The 20,086-nt window shown below is 48.9% G+C and overlaps 1 protein-coding gene and 1 long non-coding RNA gene across 3 annotated transcripts in view; both read right to left on the reverse strand.

Moving 5' to 3' along the window:
- Positions 1 to 846: 846 nt before the first annotated feature.
- The window catches only part of LOC143696457 (uncharacterized), a 34,421-nt gene continuing 15,181 nt past the window's right edge, over positions 847 to 20,086 (reverse strand). The window contains exons 1-9 of one of the 2 annotated variants that reach the window (XM_077192762.1): positions 6,272 to 6,385; positions 6,017 to 6,184; positions 5,853 to 5,933; positions 4,707 to 5,775; positions 4,568 to 4,609; positions 4,430 to 4,473; positions 4,285 to 4,328; positions 4,163 to 4,203; positions 847 to 4,081 (exon numbers count right to left, since the gene is read on the reverse strand). In XM_077192762.1, coding sequence (XP_077048877.1) covers positions 3,988 to 4,081; positions 4,163 to 4,203; positions 4,285 to 4,328; positions 4,430 to 4,473; positions 4,568 to 4,609; positions 4,707 to 4,747 — 306 coding nt within the window. In that variant the 5' untranslated portion in view covers positions 4,748 to 5,775; positions 5,853 to 5,933; positions 6,017 to 6,184; positions 6,272 to 6,385 and the 3' untranslated portion in view covers positions 847 to 3,987. Of the gene's footprint in view, positions 4,082 to 4,162; positions 4,204 to 4,284; positions 4,329 to 4,429; positions 4,474 to 4,567; positions 4,610 to 4,706; positions 5,776 to 5,852; positions 5,934 to 6,016; positions 6,185 to 6,271; positions 6,386 to 20,086 lie in introns of those variants that run through there. The other variant, XM_077192763.1, reaches the window with a different exon arrangement.
- On the reverse strand, positions 9,394 to 9,845 carry LOC143696460 (uncharacterized). The gene is made up of 3 exons (XR_013185921.1): positions 9,767 to 9,845; positions 9,665 to 9,692; positions 9,394 to 9,466 (listed from the first exon to the last, which is right to left on the reverse strand). It is a non-coding gene; the product is annotated as an uncharacterized LOC143696460 (long non-coding RNA).

Below are 20,086 nucleotides of genomic sequence, written 5' to 3' on the forward strand. Positions count from 1 at the left end.
GTAAATGGTTTGTTTTTTTAAATTTTTTTTTTTTTTTTTACTCCCAGGGAGCCTGAAAGTTTCTACTGCTGCTTTTTTAAACTAAAGCTAGAAAGGAAAACAAAGTTAGAAAGAGAAGGAGAGAGAGAGAGAGAGAGAGAGAGAGAGACAGAAGCAAATAAAGAAGACAGAGAAGGAAAGAGAGAAAAGGGAAGCAAAGAGAGAAAAGAGAATCAGAGAGAAAAGAGAGGGAAGCAAAGAGAGAAAAGAGAGGGAAGCAAAGAGAGAGGCAAAGAGAGAAAAGAGAAGCAAAGAGAAAAGAAAGAGAAGAAAGAGTTAGACCAAAATAGACATAGGGAAGGAAAGACAGAGAGAGAAGAGGAGAGAACAGGGACAAAGAGAAAGAAGAGAAACACAGAGGACAGACACAGACCGAGGGAGAAGAGACAGACCAAGGGAGAAGAGACAGAGAGAAAAGACAGAGAGACAAGAAGACAGAGAAGAAAATAAAACAGGAAGACAAGACTGAGACAAGAAAAGGAGGGTGGGAGAACTGAAGAAGGACAGGAGTTAGAAGGAAAAGAAAGCAGTTAGGATTAGAGTGAAAGTAAAACTTAGGGGTGGGGAGGAAAAGGAAAAGACTAAGAGCAAAAAACACAGACCGAGGAAAAGGAGAACAGGGAGAGAAAACAAAGCAAGAAGACTGAGATTGACAGTTATAAAGGCAACAGAAACAAAGGGTTAGAGATAGATGGAAGTTAAGTTAGATATAGAAGAGTAGAGTGAGGAGCAAAAGGAAGAAATACAGTGGAAAAAAATGACAAAACCGCACCAAAATAAGACAGGAGCCACAGTGGGGGTACTGAAGGGCAGGGGGTATCTTTATTAGGGGTGACTCAACTTTATTAAAAGAAGGTTTTTATTTATGCATCAGCAAAATACATGGAAACAGTGTATACAAATGCAAGTGCAGATACAATCCATAGACACACTGGTAAAAGTCTAATTTACATATAGAGCAATACAGCAAAATGCCAGCAGTTAATACAAATGCAATACAGAGCAATACAAATGCAATACAGAGCAATACAGAGCAATACAGAGCAATACAACACATACTAACACAAGATGATAACCTTGTTCTATTTTCATTACAGGTTGATTTATTGTTACATGACACCCAAAGCAACAAAACCCACAGAAAGCAACACTCATCTACCATTAACACCCCCTTCACATTACACACCTTCACAAACTCACCATCACTGCCATCACAATTGCTAAATTACACCCCAGTAATCATTGCTCCTCGGGAACGTGGTTCCTGGGAGCCTCCAAAAATATCCTCCTGCCTGACAAAAACCCCGGTCCCTGGACGGTCTGCGCCCAAACTTTGGCGATGAACGTCGCCTCACTGACCGACCGGGACCCGGGAAAAAAAAACCCAGCCGGGGGGAAAAAAAAAAAAACCCCCCGGCTGGGGATTTTTTATTCTAAATTTAAAAATTAGTTGAAAAACCTGAAAGGCAAAAGTCATACAAGGTTATTACAACCCTACAACCCTTCAACACACACTTCCTTCAGCTTACACACAAACCCACACTAAATCGGACCTCGACCGCTCTGCTAACCCCCGGCACACGCTCGCGCCCCTCCTCGGGAACGTGGTTCCCGGGAGCCTCCAAATAATCCTCCTGCCTGACGAAAACCCCGGTCCCTGGACGGTCCGCGCCCAAACTTTGGCGATGAACGTCGCCTCGCTGACCGACCGGGACCTGGGAAAAAAAAACCCAGCCGGGGGGAAAAAAAAAAAACCCCCCGGCTGGGGATTTTTTATTCTAAATTTAAAAATTAGTTGAAAAACCTGAAAGGCAAAAGTCATACAAGGTTACAACCCTACAACACACACACACTTCCTTCAACTTACACACAAACCCACACTAAATCAAACCTCGACCGCTCTGCTAACCCCCGGCACGCGCTCGCGCCCCTCGTCGGGAACGTGGTTCCCAGGAGCCTCCAAAAAAATCCTCCTGCCTGACGAAAACCCCGGTCCCTGGACGGTCCGCGCCCAAACTTTGGCGATGAACGTCGCCTCGCTGACCGACCGGGACCCGGGAAAAAAAAACCCAGCCGGGGGGAAAAAAAAAAAAACCCCCCGGCTGGGGATTTTTTATTCTAAATTTAAAAATGAGTTGAAAAACCTGAAAAGCAAAAGTCACACACACAAGGTTAAATCCAGTCAGCATGCGCTCACACACTCAGAGACGAGCGGACTCAGACAGACACGTGCTGTCACTCCCGCTCTTCCCGCTTACGTGCTTGGTGTGGCCCTTACTCAAGACGCTGAAGAACGTGCTTCGATGCGTCTTCTGGCTGCCGCTCCTCGACGTCAAATGGTAGATTCTGGGGAAATCGGTAGCCTCGGGGACCTGCGAGACGACAGGAAGCGGTCGATGAGTGGCTATCTGACAGCTAGGACTTGTCCCCGCTCTGACCGATAAATTTTCTACCCACAACCCCATTAAAGACAGATGAACAGTAAAGTTGTTATAACTCTTCTACCTAACTGTGACTACGTGCCAGGGCAGGGCAGCTCCGAGCATAAGTGGTACAGTGTAAGTACATACAGTATAAGCCAACATAGGTACACGCAATGTAAGTACATACAGTATAAGCCAGCACAGGTACACGCAGTGTAAGTACATACAGTATAAGCCAGCACAGGTACACGCAGTGTAAGCACATACAGTATAAGCCAGCACAGGTACACGCAGTGTAAGCACATACAGTATAAGCCAGCACAGGTACACGCAGTGTAAGCACATACAGTATAAGCCAGCATAGGCACACACAATATAACTACATACATACAGTGTAAGCCAACACAGTTACACACAGTTTAAGTACATACAGTATAAGTACATACAGTATAAACCAGCATAGGCACGCACAATATAACTACATACAGTATAAGCCAACACAGGTACACGCAGTGTAAGTATGTACAGTATAAGCCAGCGTAGGTACACACAATATAAGTACATACAGTATAAGCCAACGTAGGTACATGCAATGTAAGCCAGGACTTGAGATAGCTCTCTGGAAGATTAATTCTTGAGCCCTATACCCCTTGGGAAGATGGAACCTATCAAACTCCTGCAGTCACGTGAGGAGAGTGTAAGACGCTCCCTCAGGAACTTCAAGACAATGGCGTGGAAAAAAAGGCACTACCAAAGCCAGAAGTGAGAAGGAAGACGGATGAGAACATCTTGTCCCTTTGAGACATTCCTGTTTCAAAGAGTAAAAATGTAAAGATGCCGGAATAAGGGATATCCGGAAAGGAACGTGAGTAGAATATGGCCTACGTGGCACGGAATAGTGCCGATAAAGCATCGAGACGTGACAAAGGCCTGTGACACGTAAGACAATGGACACAGACTACATAACACAGACACGGACAACATAACATAGACACGGACAACATAACACAGAGATGAGTGGCAACTGCCTGGCACTGTCCCCTTAGGGACCCGAGATTCCTAGCGCAAGATGAGCCAGAGGCTGATGATGCCAAAGGAAAGGAAGCCCTATGACAAGAGCACATGATGATGAAAACTAACTCGCTAAAAGAAGTTGGTGCCAAAGCAGTTAAGAGGATGCTCGAGAAGCTCGGCGAGCCTAGAGAAGGAAGCCGACTGCCGGGTGACCGTGGCCGTGGCTCCGGACGTGAAGGCGAGCTCCTCGGGGGAAAGATCCGTGACGACGTCGGGCCGAGAGAGGCGGACGACGCGGAGTACGCGAAAATGTGGAGATGGGTCGGAACTGCCCTGCCCGGCAAAGCCTCTGGCGAGGCTGAGGGGAAACCCTCTCCCTTTACTTCCAGAGAGCCCGCCCCGCTACAGACCTGTCCCCTAAGCTGACATCTGATTGCCTCCTGTGAGAGTAAAGGCTTTTCCCCTTCTCCCAACCGCTGGCCCCGACACTTAGCTTTGGGAAGAGGAGCGGTCAAAATCCATCCTCGGTCGGAAGTGGAGATGCTCTCCGTGTGTGCTTCAGTGCTGCCGTTTCCAAGCTTTGGCTAAGAGCCTCCTCAGGGTACCTAAGACAAAACAGAAAACCTGACTATTGCCCTCAACAACAGTAATCCCCGGGACTCCTCCGCACAACTGCCCTGGCTCACCTCAAATCTTGATTTGACTCCGGAGGCTGGCCAGAAGATACCTGCAAAAAGAAAAGGGACACGCTTAGCATGCTGCTGTGTGACGCTCACCTATGGGTCAGCCTGGCTAAACTCCAACTCACCTGCCCTCCTCTGTTCCTTGGCGTGCCTAGGGCAGCGACAGCACCTGCAAAGAAACAAAGCAGAAAAGCATGCTGAGATACTGCGAAAACACAACCTCCCAAATCTGACAAGGATGCCACACCGATACCTTAAGCTCTCACCCACCTGGCATAGGCATGCTCGGCCAGGATAGATGGCAAGTGGACCACCTACAATAAAAAAAACAAGAGGAGATGCTTAGAGCTGCACCAAAACTGAGACATCAGCAATAACAACTGCTTCTGTACGCTACTCAATGCTCACCTTGCCCACTCGGCCTTGACTGCTGCTCTCGGCCTTGACCTCCTAAAAAGAGAGACAAAGAACAATGCTGTAACGGCCACCATTTTTGCTTCCTCTGCAGAGACAAATGGTGACTGACCTGCTCGGGCAATCCCCTCACCTGGGATGGGGGGCTCTGCCCTGGATTTTATCCTTCTGCATCTGAAAGAAAGTTAGGACAAAAGTCAAAGGGCTGCAGGATAACTTCACAGCTCCAGATATCCTGTGTCCATCTACACATCGCACCTAGAGTCCAACCACACCCCACATTACAAACTTCAAGTCCCCGGGACTTCTGTTGCACCAGCCTATGCGGCAGGGCAGAGCAGCACCGGCACAAATGTGTGCAGACACCCGTGACACGGGAAAGACAGGACGTGACAAACAATGTGCACAAGACACAGACAGAAATCTCGAGACAAGAAGCATGACTGCAAGGAGCACAAGGACACAAAATTAGATGACTGAGGTAAGACCAATGGCGAGCTGATGAGGCTCAGAAAAATAAACCCTGGAGAAAGAAGATGCTAAACTGAATGATTTAGTCCAAAAACTGCAAAGATGAATGCGCAGGAGGCCTACGGTCAGAATCCTCTACCTGTCCTCACATTCTTTCAAGTCCTAGTCCGCCATAATAGAACCTTCCAGGCTGCAGTTGTCCATACAGCTCAGAACAAGACCTGAAAAGACACCTGACCGGATGCTTCTAAAGAGACAAGAGAGTCTGATGCCTGTCAGACCTCCTGAGGCGAAAGTTCTATGGCCTGGGTACCAGGCCAAGGAATGCAGAGAGCACAGGTGCTAACAATGATGCCAGGGTTTCTGACAGGCCCCACAAAGGGCTAAGGTAAAGAACATGACATCTCCAAACACACATAATACACAAAAGACAAGTGACACGATACACACCGGGACTGCTCTGCCCTGCGCACCTCAGCACTGTGATCCAAAGTGAGACTTTGATTTATGGGGCCTAAGGGACCACTTCATGGACACCCCCAATCTCCAAAGGAGACTCAAAAACCCCTCCCAGTAATTCCCAAACCAGCACCCTGCTTTCATCCCCTCTGTGGGTCGTGGCCCTCCACTTATCTCTCGCACAGCTGGGGATGCCGGTCTCAGGTGCGAAGAAAGGCCACCTCGTCAGCTGGGAAGGTCCTGCTGGCACCGGGCTGATGTCTCTCAGACAGCTATATTAAAGAAAACCAAACATCAGTGCCCGATCTTGGCAGCCCCTCGGCCAAAACCCCACAAGTCTGCTACTCACCCTGCTCCTAAGAACGCTCGGCTGCTCGGGCCGCATGCTTTGGGTATGCTCGGAGACCGAGGCCGTCGTCACAGGGGGTGCCTGGGTTAAGAGGAGATGAGGTGATTTGGCATGGCTGAAACCTGAGGGGACCCTCGCTCCTCCTCCCTACTTCCCCTACTCACCGCAACTCCTTGGCAGCTGCTGAAGGCCACCTGGATGGCACCTTGAAATAGAAGAGTTCAGGGTTTCATCACCAGGTCCTGTAATGCATCCACAGGGCTCACACATGCAGGGAACCCGGTGCATCCGCCGGCTGGTGACGGGGGCTTGGCAGGCTCCGAGTGCATTGCCTAAAACACAAAAAAGAAAATGGAAGCTTAGAGCAGCACCAGAAATTGAGACTGGAGCAGTAACAGCTACTTCTCTCCACTGCTCACCTTGACTGCTGGTATCCAGATTTACTTCCTAAAACGAAAGACAAAGAACAGAGCTGTAACAGAGTCACCACATATGCTTCTGCTGCAGAGACAAATGGTGCCTCACCTGCTCGGGGGAAACCACTCACCCAGGATGGGGCCCTCTGGCACACATTTAATCCATTTGAACCTGAAAAAAAAGTTAGGACATGAGTCAAACTGTTGTAGGATAACTTAAGAGCTCCAGATATCTTGTCTGCATCAACAAATCCCACCTAGAGACCAACTACACTCCACACACATTACAAACTTCAAGTCCCCGGGACTTCTCCTATTGCACCCGGCTATGTGGCAGGGCAGAGCAGCTCCGGCACAAATGTGTGTGCAGACACCGGTGACACAGGACAGACAGGCTGTGACAGACAACAGGGACACAACACGAACAGAAATCTCTGGGCAAGAAGGATAACTACAAGGACTGAGAAGATGCCAAATTAGATGACTGAGGTAAGACCAATGGCGAGCTGATGAGGCTCAGAAAAATAAACCCTGGAGAAAGAAGATGCTAACCAAATGATTTATTCCAAGAACTGCAAAGATGGATGCCTGAGAATCCTACAGTCAGAAGCCTCTACCTACCCTCACGTTCTTTCAAGTCCTAGTCCGCCATAATGGATCCTGGCGGGACAGAGCTGTCCATACAGCTCAGAACAAGACCTGAAAAGACAGCTGACCGGATGCTTCTAAAGAGACAAGAGAGTCTGATGGCATGCCTGAGCTCCTGAGGCAAAAGGTCTATGGCCTGGGTGCGAGGCCGAGGAATGCAGAGATCACAGATGCTAACAATGATGCCAGGGTTTCTGACAGGCCCCACAAAGGGCTAAGGTAAAGAACATGACATCTCCAAACACACATAATACACAAAAGACAAGTGACATGATACACACCGGGACTGCTCTGCCCTGCGCACCTCAGCACTGTGATCCAAAGTCATGCTTTGCTTTTATGGGGCCTAAGGGGCCACTTCAGGGACATCCCCCATCTCCAAAGGGGACTCAAAAACCCCTCCCAGTAATTCCCAAACCAGCACCCTGCTTTCATCCCCTCTGTGGGTCGTGGCCCTCTACTTATCTCTCGCACAGCTGGGGATGCCGGTCTCAGGTACGAAGAAAGGCCACCTCGTCAGCTGGGAAGGTCCTGCTGGCACCGGGCTGGTGTCTCTCAGACAGCTATATTAAAGAAAACCAAACATCAGTGCCCGATCTTGGCAGCCCATCGGCCAAAACCCCACAAGTCTGCTACTCACCATGCTCCTAAGAACGCTCGGCTGCTCGGGTCGCACGCTTCGGGCACGCTCGGAGACCGAGGCCGTCGTCACAGGGGGTGCCTGGGTTAAGAGGAGATGAGGTGATTTGGCATGGCTGAAACCTGAGGGGACCCTCGCTCCTCCTCCCTACTTCCCCTACTCACCGCAACTCCTTGGCAGCTGCTGAAGGCCACCTGGATGGCACCTTGAAATAGAAGAGTTCAGGGTTTCATCACCAGGTCCTGTAATGCATCCACAGGGCTCACACGTGCAGGGAACCCGGTGCATCGGCCGGCTGGTGACGGAGGCTTGGCAGGCTCCGAGTGCATTGCCTAAACCACAAAAAAGAGAATGGAAGTTGAGAGCTGCCCCAGAAATTGAGAGCTGAGCAATAACAACTACTTCTCTCCACTGCTCACCTTGACTGCTGGTATCCAGATTTACTTCCTAAAACGAAAGACAAAGAACAGAGCTGTAACAGAGTCACCACATACACTTCTGCTGCAGAGACAAATGGTGCCTCACCTGCTTGGGGGAAACCACTCACCCGGGATCGGGCCCTCTGGCACACAATTAATCCATCTGAATCTGAAAAAAAAGTCAGGACAAGAGTCAAACTGTTGCAGGATAACTTAAGAGCTCCAGATATCATCTTGTGTCCATCTAGAGTCCAACTACACCCCACATTACCAACTCCAAGTCCCCACGACTTCTCCTATTGCACCAGGCTATGTGGCAGGGCAGAGCAGCTCCGGCATGAATGTGTGCAGACACCCGTGACACGGGAAAGACGGGACGTGACAGACAACGGGGACACAACACGGACAGAAATCTCTGGGCAAGGAAAATGGCTGCGAGGACTGAGAGAATGCAAAAGGAGATGACCGAGGTGAGACCGATGGCGAGCTGATGCGGCTCAGAGAAACCTGGAGGAACAAGATGCTAACCAAATGATTTATTCCAAGAACTGCAAAGATGGATGCCCGAGAATCCTACGGCCAGAAGCCTCTACCTGCCCTCACATTCTTTCAAGTCCTAGTCCGCCATAGTAGAACCTTCCAGGCTGCAGTTGTCCATACAGCTCAGAACAAGACCTGAAAAGACATCTGACCGGATGCTTCTAAAGTGACAAGAGAGTCTGATGCCTGTCTGAGCTCCTGAGGCGAAAGTTCTATGGCATTGGTGCGAGGCCGAGGAATGCAGAGCGCACAGGTGCTAACAACGATGCCAGGGTTTCTGACAGGCCCCTCATAGGCCTAAGGTAAAAGCCATCACATATCCAAACACACATAATAACACAACAGACAAGTGACACAATACACACCGGGACTGCTCTGCCCTGCGCACCTCAGCACTGTGATCCAAAGTGAGACTTTGATTTATGGGGCCTAAGGGACCGCTTCATGGACACCCCCCCACCTCCGAAGTGGACTCAAAAACCCCTCCCAGTAATTCCCAAACCAGCACCCTGCTTTCATCCCCTCTGTGGGTCGTGGCCCTCCACTTATCTCTCGTGCATCTGGGGATGCCGGTCTCTGGTGCAGGAAGCCAGGAAGGTCCTGCTGGCACCGGGCTGATGTCTCTCAGACAGCTGTATTAAAGAAAACCAAACATCAGTGCCCGATCTTGGCAGCCCCTCAGCCAAAACCACACAAGTCTGCTACTCACCGTGCTCCTAAGAACGCTCAGCTGCTCGGGCCGCATGCTTCGGGCACGCTCGGAGACCGAGGCCGTCGTCACAGGGGGTGCCTGGGTTAAGAGGAGATGAGGTGATTTGGCATGGCTGAAACCTGAGGGGACCCTCGCTCCTCCTCCCTACTTCCCCTACTCACCGCAACTCCTTGGCAGGTGCCCAAGGCCACCTGGATGGCACCTTTAAATAGAAAAGTTCAGGGCTTCCTCACCAGGTCCTGTAATGCATCCACAGAGCTCACACGTGCAGGGAACCCGGTGCATCGGCCGGCTGGTGACGGGGGCTCGGCGTACTCCGAGCACATTGCCTAAAGCGCAGAAACAGGAACAGATGCTTAGCGTTGCACCGGAAAGGGAGACTGGAGCAATAACAACTGCTTCTGGACGCTACTCAATGCTCACCTTGCCCACCTCACCTTGACTGCTGATATCCAGCTTTACTTCCTAAAAAGAAAAAGAACAGTGCTGTAACAGAGTCACACTTTACACTCCCCCTGCAGAGACAAACGGTGACTGACCTGCTCGGGGGAACCTCCTCACTCGGGATGGGTGGATGGATTTTATCCTTCTGTGTCTGAAAGAAAGCGAGGACAAAAGTCAAAGGGCTGCAGGATAACTTCACAGCTCCAAACATCTCCTGTCTATCTAGGAATATCATCTAGAGTCTGACAACACCCCACAAACTGCAAGTCGCTGGGACTTGTCCTGTTGCAGCAGGCTATGCGGCAGGGCAGGGCAGAGCAGCTCCGGCACAAATATGTGCGGACACCCGTGACACGGAACGTGACAAACAGGGGGACAACAAACACAACACAGCATGCTTGTGGTGAGGGTCTCGAGGGGAAAAGGCAAAAGGGACCCCAAAGACACACTAGGTAACACGGTACACCGGACAACACGACGTGGACCGGAACTGTTCTGCGCTGCCCGCCTGAAAGCTGCCGTCAAAAGTAGAACCTCTCCCTTTAGCTGTCTGAAGACGGAACCTTGGAGAAGATTGCTTTTCCCTCTGCTAATTTTTAAATCTGTCCCAGGAACTCCCAACCCGCTACTCTCCCATTGTCCCAACTCCAGGCCGTGGCCCTGACTTATCTTTTGGATGATCGGTGATGTGAATCCACGTTGCACCTGAAATGAGTCTGCCTCAGAGGGCCTCGTGATTGCCTGTTAGCCTCTCAGTCAGCTAAAATAAAGAAAAACAAAACCAAAGTATGAGTACAGAGTTATGTGGGCCAAATCCCAGCAAGTCGGCTACTTGCCCTCTCCTGAGTGTGCCTGGCTCCTTCAGGCTCCAGCTTCATCCTGATTCCAAGGCTGTGGCCATTATTATGAGTGGCACCTGGGTTAGAGAAAGGTGAAGTGAAATGGCATTCCTGTGAGTGCAGTGGATGACCTTGTGTGCTGTAAGACGTGTGAATGCCTCTGCTCGGCTTCTAAAAGGCCTTGGGTGGGGGGCTCAAATAAACACCCTTTCTCACCCTGCTGCCTTCAAAACCACCCCCCCAACAATAACTCCTAACTGGATACCTGCTCACCCTCCCTCTCCTAGTCACAATCCTCAACTCACCTGAAGCCTCAATCTCAAACATCATCTTGGACACTAGGCAGATACATCTTGTGACAGGATGAATCTGCTGAAAAAAGTGTTGTAGCAGACACAACCTGGAGCCTCTGGAAGCTGCACTCCTCCTAAAAAAAAAAAAAACAAAACAAAATAAGAACAAAACCAGAAATTACAAATGCACTTTACCACCCCTAAACACAAAACCCAAAACTGTGAACTTAAATACTCCCTGCATTCCCTGCTGTTTTCTTCACAGTATCTTCAAAGCCTCTGTTGCTTTAGATGCCCAGAAACACCTGCTGAAAACAAGCTGAGAAAAGCTGAAAAAGCTTCTTCACTCAAATGAGAGGAGAGCTCTTATCCCAGCACATCCCAGAGGGGGAATGAAGGCCCTGAGCAAAGGCTGGGGTTAATATACCCCTGATGGTGCCCGCCTCTCGTTCCCATGGCACCCAGGAAAAGGGAGGGGGTGAATCCCACCGGGTATAAAAACCCTCAGAACAGCTGAGGCTGTTTGGCTCCTCTGACTCAAGTTCAAGTGGAGCAAAGGGCTTGTTATAGAAGAAAACTCTTCTGAAAAATAACAGCGCTTTCTTTTTTGCAACAACTGCTTGGAGTAAAAGGGCAGAAAACTGGTAAGAAATAAAATTTTCCGTTTAGGCAGTATAACTAGATAAGCTGGCTAATTTGCTGTGAACTTACATAATTATTCCTTAGTGGCTACTAAGTAGTACTTCACGTGTGACTAAGTCCAGTGGAGAAGAATGCTTATGATATGAATAGTCTAAGTCTCCTTGGGACCTCTAATTAGCCCTATCTACATTATAAGTAAAAATAAGAAAAATAAAAGCTTCCCAGGCAGTGTATGGGTTAAGTGCATGCCAGGCTTACCCTGCTCTGAGATACTTGGTCCTATGGCACAGAAAGAAGGGCCCTGAAATATATTTTTAAACCCTTAAAATGCTGAAAAATGCAGAGATTCCTTCCAGTGAACCCCTTAAACAGAGGAAATGGGGCAGTTACCTCAACTGAAACTAATACAATAGCAAATAAATAGCTTCTGCCCTTTAATTTACTCTCCTTAAGTACTGGGAAAAGAGCAGTTTTCCTCACTTTAAATCTCTCCAGTGATGGAAAAAGAGGGATTCAAACTCTTAAGATGGAGGGTATTGCTGGGCTTCTCCCTCAATTTAGGCCTCAGGACAACAAAAGGGGGGCGGCTACCCTTAATTCAAACCCATAAGAAACATTGTCAAGATTTTCCCCTTCTACTTAAACTGGAAAATAATTGAAAATGAGGACTCCCTGTCAATTAACACCCCGAACAGCATAGAAAAGGCAGGGATTCTTTCAACTGAGACCATTAAAATTGCAGGGGAAGCAGAGTCCCTCCCAGTTTGAACACAAAAAATAATGGAAAAGGAAGCTTTTCCCTTTTTTTCTAAACCCTTTTTCTCCTAATAACCCCTCTCCTTTCGGGGAGTGCTGTGGAGGGTCTGGGGGCCCTGGGGAGGGACTGACACAGTAAAAGGGGAAAGTTGAAAGCCCTCTCCTGGAACCCCACATGCTGCCTGGCCTGCTCAGATGCTGCCCCTTGGCAAAAGGGCTCTTCCCTTGGCATTTTCTCAAAGTGATGCTCCGTGCCCGGGTGGGTCCGGCTGCTCCCTAGTCCGTGCTGGATGCTCCGACCGTAGTTCCTGGAGGGACCCTTGGGATGCCCCGTTAGCCCCTCTGGACTAGCGGCTCCCTGTGCAGGTGTGCCTGGGTAACCCTCTGAAAGCAGCTGGGCACACGGGGGGCTGCTAGACCTTGGAGTGGGCTTGAGGTGAAGGAAGGTCCTGTGAGGAGTTCCTTCCCCTGCACAGCCCTTCGTCTGCCCCTTAAACCATGGGCTGCCAGACTTTCCTTTCTAAGGAAATTAACCGTCTTTCCTCTCTGTGTGCCCGTGGCCGAAACTGCGATTCAGCCTCCAAAACCGCAGAGAACAATTTCTCACGGACCGCGGCTGCCGACGCCGAGAACTCTCGCCGCCCTTGGAGTGCCACGTGCCTCCTGTGAACGGACGTCGACGCGCAGCAGGGGTGAGTTTGGCTTTACGGGGAAGAGGGCCGGCGCAGGATTTCTCCGGGAGCAAAGCTGCCCCCGCCAAGAACTCGGGCTGCCCTGGCAGTGCCGAGCACCTCCTGCAATCTGGCATCGGGAAACGTGGGGGGTGAGTTTTTCTGTGCAGAAGTTCTCCTAGGCCATAGCTGAGAGCATCTAGCCCTAACCACAACAACTTAGCTGGGTCTAAAACTTACAACCTTCGGACTGGCAGCGTGGGACCCAACCCGCTGTGCCACTGCTGGCCCCTTTCTAAAGCATTCCACTGCAGTCCTAAAACTCTGCCTTTTCGGAGGGTGTTTCCTCTGACCCTGACCGTAATCTTCCAAATATGCTAAAGACTCATAAAATGGCTTTGAAAAAGCCCCAACAATACCCTAAGAAGTCCCAGAAAAGTCCCTTCCAAAATCCCCTAAATACCTTTAAAAGTCCTGGAAAAAAAGCCTCACAAAGACATGCTCAGTCTCCCAACTCTACCTCTTGCTGTCTAGCCCACAGATGTCGTCCCTACCTTTTTGCAGTGGGTCTGTTGTCCTCTGAGGGTTCTGTCATTGTGCTGCTGTGTGAGGGTTGCTGTCTGGCCTCGCTGTTAGGGTTGCTGGGTTGTGCTGCTGTTGGGGGAAAAGGCTGTTTTTAGGGGGGCTGCTTAGGCTGAGGTTAGGGCTGGGGTGAGGGGTGGTACAGCTGTACCTCTGTACCCCTGATCTCCACTGGACTGTCCAGCCCTCAAGCCCTCTCCCTTTACCCCTCAACCGGTCCCTCTGCCCCCCAGCCCTCAGCTCCTGTGTGTCACCCTTGACCCCTCTCCTTTGCCCCTCAGCCCCCAGCTTCTCTGTGTCACCCTACAGCTGCCCCTGCCACCCTCAGCATCTCTGTGTGTCACCCGCTGTCCCCTCTCCCTGTTCCTCCCTCAGCTCCCAGCCTCTGTCACCCTCAAGCCCCCACAGTGCCCCTCAAGCTGCCCCTCAGCCTCCATGTGTTGTGCCATGAAAAGACCCTAAAAAAACCTAAAAATTCCCTGAAAACCCCCTAATCTTCAAAATGTCCTATAAACCCCATGAAAACCTAAAAACAGCCTCAGAATGCTGTTAGAATACACTGGAAATACAATACTTTTAAAAAACCCTTAAAAATCCCCAAGGAACCTTTAGAAATCCCTAAATATACCCTAAATAGTCCAAAAAGAGCTCTAAAAATACCCCAAAAATCCTTAAAATGCCCTGATAAGACCCTAAAAAAGCCTAAAAATTCCCTCAAAAACCCTAAAAATACCCTAGCCCTAAAAAGTCCTCCACATACCCTCAATAGTCCTAAAAAGCCCCCAAGAACACCCAACACCCCCCCCCAAAAAATTCTTAAAAGTACTAAGAAAGCCCTTAAAATACCCTAACAAAATCTTTTAAAAGCCCTGAAAAAGCCCTAAAAGTATCCTAAATGTTCCCAGACATTTCCTGGAAAACTCCTCCAAAAAAGCCCTAAAATATCCTTTTAAAGCTGTGAGAAAAACCCTAAAAAATCCCCTAAAAAACTGCTCAGCCCCCAACTCCTACCTGTCACTCTCTAGACCACAAACATCATTGCTACCTTTTCATTAGGGTTGCTGCCTGCAGCTGCTGGGAGACTTCTGGGGCTGTCCCAGCATTGGGGTTACTGCCTTGTGCTGCTGTTGGGGAAAACTGGGGTCCTAGGGGTGCTCTTTAGGGTGACCTTGGGGTTGGGTTGAGGGCTGCTGCACCTGTACCCTAACCCTACCTGGTACCCTGTGTCCCTTGTACCCCTAACCCTCGGTGTGAGCTCTCCATCTGTCAAGCCTCCCCCTCCTTGCCCCTCAGCCCGCAATGTCTGCGTGCCACCCTGAGACCTTTGACGTTGTCCCTTGGCCCCCTGGTCTCCACTGTGCACTCTCCACCTGGTTAGGGGTGGTTTTTAGGGTAAGGTTAGGGGTGGTGTGAGCGCTGGTTCACCTGTCACCCTCAAGCAGCCCCCACTCTGCCCCTCAAGGCATCTGCTCCCCCTCACCCTTTTCTTGTCACCCTCAAGTTCCCCGCTCCCAGCCTCTCAGCATCTCTGTGCCACCCTGAAGCCCCCCAGTTGCTCCTAAAGCCCCCTTCTGCCTCTCAGCTCCCCCATCCTCTGTGTCACTCTCCAGCCCCCTCCCCTCAGCCTGCAGCCCCTTGTGACACCCTGGGGGAAATAGAAACATCTTGATGGAAGACAGATAATAAAATGCTTACTAGGGAATAGCAGAGGACATGTATCAAAACGCCCACTGGGATACTCAGGCTTTGTGTGATCATTTTTTTTAAGGAACTATGGATGCATTGCGATTTTTGGAGTAGAAAAACAAGTAACTGAAAGATGTATAATTTGCCAAAGGATAAATAAAAGGGTGGTGAGAAAAACAACATGAGAAGGTCGTGAGTTAACTCGTCGACCATTTCAAAGTATCCAAGCAGAAGTTTGCTTTGGTAAGCTCTGGATTTATTTGTAAAAACCGTTTAATCCAGGAAAAAAAAAAGGATATACCACATGCTGGGCAGGAGGGAGATTGTAAGAAAATAACATTTTTAAAGGCAATAAAAGAAAAACGGGGAAAGTATAAGGCTGGGAACGAAATATTGCCTCATCCATTCCCGTTTGTTCCTCCACTCGTTCGCGGCTGCCCCAGCGCCTGTGCCGGCTCCGGCACGGTCCGTCTGTCCCGGCGCGTCTGTCCCGGCCCGCCTGCCCCGTCTGTCGCGGCCCGTCTGTCGCGGCCCGTCTGTCGCGGCCCGTCTGTCCCCGCCCGTCTGTTCCGGTCCGTCTGGCCCGGCCCGTCTGTCCCGGCCCGTCTGTCCCGGTCCCGGCCGCCTGGCCCGCGGCCGCTCCGCTGGCCGTGCGGGCGGAAGGGGCGGGGGGTCCGTCCTGCCGCGTGCACCGTGGGTACCGCGCTGACCGCACCGAGGGGGGGTCCCGTCTGTCCCATCCCCGGCTGCCCTGACTCTGCTCGGCTCCCGCCGCTGCAGCCGGGGTCAGTCGCCGGCTTGGTCTCTGCCGGATCAGCCGCCGTGAGCCATGTGGGGCCGATCCACGCTGCAGCTCGGTCTGCACCGGAACAGCCCCTGGGACGATCCCGGCTGCAGACCCCGCCTTTGGAGGACCGAGACCCTGAGCTGTGCCGATCCCCTCGGGCGATTCCCCCTGCAGACCCCGCCTTTGGAGGACCGAGACCCTGAGCTGTGCCGAGCCCCTCGGGCGATTCCCCCTGCAGACCCCGCATCCAGACCCTGAGCTGTGCCGATCCCCTCGGGCGATTCCCCCTGCAGACCCCGCCTTTGGAGCACCCAGACCCTGAGCTGTGCCGAGTTCCCACGTCCCGCCCTGAGCTCCGTTCCCTTGGTAACCACAGCTCCGGCTGCTCAGGGGAACTCTCTAAAGGAATCACTTTATCGAAACACTAAAAGTTCAGGTAAAAGAAAGCCCTCTCCTGATTCATCCTAAAAATACGGGAGAAAAGCTATAGAAGATAAAAATCCAAAAAGAATGGGATAAAGGGATTAGTCTATTTCCATTAAAAGAGGCTCCCATAGGAGGTGGCGGACCAGGGTTTGGAAATGCTCCTTTGACTTCGTCTGAGGTCTGAAATTTTAAGAAATAAATAAAAGGGGTATTTGGAGGATCCCATAGGCATAGCTGAACAATTAGACCAATTTTTAGGTCCAAACATTTATACTTCAGAAGAGATGTGGTCTGTAATGAAAATAATATTTTTCTCAGGAAGAAAGGCATTTAATCAGAGCAGCTGAAATAAAAGCTTAGGAACAAAAGATAATCTGTGGGGACCCCCAGAGAAGACAAAATGCCAACTGTACCTCCTGAGTGGGGTAAAAATAACGAGGAGGGGAGTAAACACATGAATAATTATTGTAATTACATAATCAAAGGAATAAATGTGTCAGCATATCAAAGGCGAAATGCCGGGGAAAAAAAAAGGTTTTTAAGGGACAGCTTTTCGAGGGGAAAGAAGAAACTGCAACTAAATAGATAAACTTAAGAGAAATAGGAAAATGGTCCTAAGTAAGCAGAAGATCTGAAAATCTTGAAAGAGATGGGCACAGAGGAGGAATAGGGGAGTCATAAGCTCTAATTTTCTGGGGGGAAAAATACCATCTGGAGCCTGTGATAACTTTAAAAGTGGGTCCCCAAGAAGAAGAATTGGAATTTGTAATAGACACAGGGGCAGAGAGAACCTGCCTGTTAAATATTCCAAAAAGTTATAGTGTGAGCAAACATATAGTGAAAGTAACAGGGGCAAAGAGGGAAAGTTTTACATTTCTAGTCATTAAAGATATAGTAATTGCGGGAAGAAACTAGAATTTGGATGGGAGATGTCTTATTGGTCCCAGGGGCAAGTAGCAATTTATTGGGAAGAGTCTTACAAGTGCAATTAAGAATAGGAGTTATATCAGAAAATGGGAAAGTGACAGCTAGAGTTTTAAAATTATTTAAAAGAGGATGAAGAAAAAAAAAATCAACAAAGAAGTTTGAGGTGGGGAAGGAAATAGGGGAGGATTAAATATTGACCCCATAAGGGTTACAATTGAGAGAGAAGATTGTCCCGTACGTGTACGTCAGTATCCTGTATCTTTAGAAGGATGGGAAGGTTTGAAGCCAGTAATAGAAGGACTAATAAAGGATGGGGCATTAGAACCTTGTATGTCTCCTCATAATATCCCTATTCCCCCAGTAAAGTCTGATGGGAGTTATAGACTAGTACAGGATTTAAGGGAGGTTAATAAAAGAACTCATACTCACTACCCAGTGGTAAAATATCTTAGACACTTAATAAATAGAAGTAGCTAGGAAACCAACCATGAGAAAATTGCAAGAATTTTATTCATTCTCCCTCCCTCTTCAAAGAGAGAGATCAGAAAATTACCTAGATTATTGAAATATTATAGATTGAAGGGTACACACAAGTAGCAAAATTTGTGTATGAAAAAAACGGACAGAAGGAGATGATATAAAACAGACCAAAGAAGATATTGTTAAATTAAAAGAGTTAAGTTAAAACTAGCCTAAGTACCAGCTTTAAGCTTACCTTTGTTAGAAAAGTCATTTATCATTTATACATAAATACAGAAAATGGAGTACCTCATAAAATTTTAATTCAAGACTAAGGAAGAATAAAAAAATATGTAGTAGCTCATATATCAAAGATGTTGGACTCAGTAAGCCACAGCTAGCCAGGAGGTATTTAACAGCTACTGCAATCCTAGTAAAAGAAAGTTGTAAGCCTACTTTTGGAAGTAATTTAGTTAGGTTCACTTTGTACCGTCTGAGGTGTGTTGAATCAAAAAAAACAGGTAAGAAGAGAAGAAAGAGAGAAGTTGAAGTAGGGAGGTGGTTAGCAAACTCTGAGATGTTAGAATGTGAAGCGATGACATCTTGGTGCTAGAAGAGAGCAGAAGTGTGAATGCGGGGTTTTTGCATGAAAGGCAGGGAAGTGTCTCAACACACGGTTGTTAGGAGGTTATTCAATGCTGAACTGAGGTCCAGAAAGGGTTTAGCAGAACGGGCTCTCCTTGAAGGGAAAAGAGGAGAAGTTGACTAGAGAAAGGAAAAGAATGTCAGGAGCACCTGGGGATGCCAGGTTTGGGGTTGTCAAGGTTGGGAGGTGTCTGCCCGCTCCCTATGAGCGGCGGGGTCTCGGAGGCTGCGGCAGGCACCGATCCATGGAGGTGACCCGGCGGCGGTGCTGGCAGCAGGGGACACACGGGTTTGCCGGGCAGGAGCGGGCTGGCTCCGTGGCGGAACTGCCAGGGGGCTCCCAGACTGCCGGGGTCCCGAGTCGAGGATGGCAGCGTCGGCCCCGGTAAGTGGGCCGAGAGAGAGAAGGAAAGAGAAGAAGAGAAAGAGAGAGAGGGCAAAAGGGACCCAAGGCTGCCCCCAGGGTCCCCATGCCCCTGGCTGTTCTCCCCTGCTCCGGCCCTGCAGCCAAGTGGCAGCACGGCATTGACAGCAAGGCCGTGAAAAGAGCGGGAGGGGGGCTAGCACTAAAAGATAAAATCAAAGCAGAGATTGCTGACTCTCCAAACCTCACAAAGGGGTTTGTTTTTCTTAAGTAAGAAGGGTTTTGGTTTTTTCTTTTGTGTGTTTTGTTTCCTGTTAAAAAGAAGTTTGTTTGGGGTTTTTTTTCCTGAAGAATGGGTTTGTCAGGCTAAAACAATTAAATGCTGCCCAAAAAGTAAAAAGCAATAGATGTGATACATCTCATGTTAAAATTGGTCTAGCTTTTCTTATTTAACTAACTGTAACTCACAAAAAGAAGAATTTGCCTCTGCAGCTATTAGCACAGCTGGATAGAAGAAGAAGAAGAAGAGGCTGCTGTGGAAAAAGCTTTTAGCTAAACCCAGAAAGCTTGGAAGAAAAGTGAATGGTAAAAGTTAATGCAGTATTATCTTTCTTTTATTACTATGCTATTAAGAAGTCCTTTCCAGGTACTACTGAAGCAACAATCAGAATCACAGAAAGAGGGTGAATTCGTGCCAGCAGAATCAAAGGACTTGTGAAGAAACCTGAGGAATGGACTATCGCATTTAAACCGGGTGATACCGAACTGACTTTCCAATGGGGACTGAGTGGTAATAATTTCGAAAAAGGCAAATGATCCAAGAAATGTACAAAGAGCAACACAGAATTAAGAATTAAGACAACGCTTATACCACTGGTTTCAAGCACTGCCTGGTTTTATTCTGGTCTTGCCTGAATAAAACATCTCCTTAGGGGAGGAATACTCCAGATAGAAGGATCAAGCCTGTTTTTGTGTTCTGACCTTAGCCTGAGAATTGTACAGGGGAGAAGGGGAATTACCATTTCCATCAGTAAACTTTATTTGATTCATTCCAATACTGGACATGCTAGCTGGGTTATAAGTAAATGCTTGAATTGTGAGAATAATTAGTATTGTAGTTCACAACATTTATGCTCTTATTGCAAAAAGTGTTCAAGTAATAACTTAGCTTTGTGGATGGGAATTATTAGTGCCTGGTGAATGAGAGATACCTGAAGAACGGTAAGAGACCACAGTTAAAGGGTGTCAAAACCAATTTGCCTGGAAATTAGTTGAGAGAAAGTGACAAGGAAATAGAGGGCACGACCAGATTGGCCTCTGTATTTTGCCACCGAGAAG

Source organism: Agelaius phoeniceus, chromosome 35 (assembly GCF_051311805.1).
Source record: "Agelaius phoeniceus isolate bAgePho1 chromosome 35, bAgePho1.hap1, whole genome shotgun sequence".
Classification (NCBI taxonomy): Eukaryota; Metazoa; Chordata; class Aves; order Passeriformes; family Icteridae; genus Agelaius; species Agelaius phoeniceus.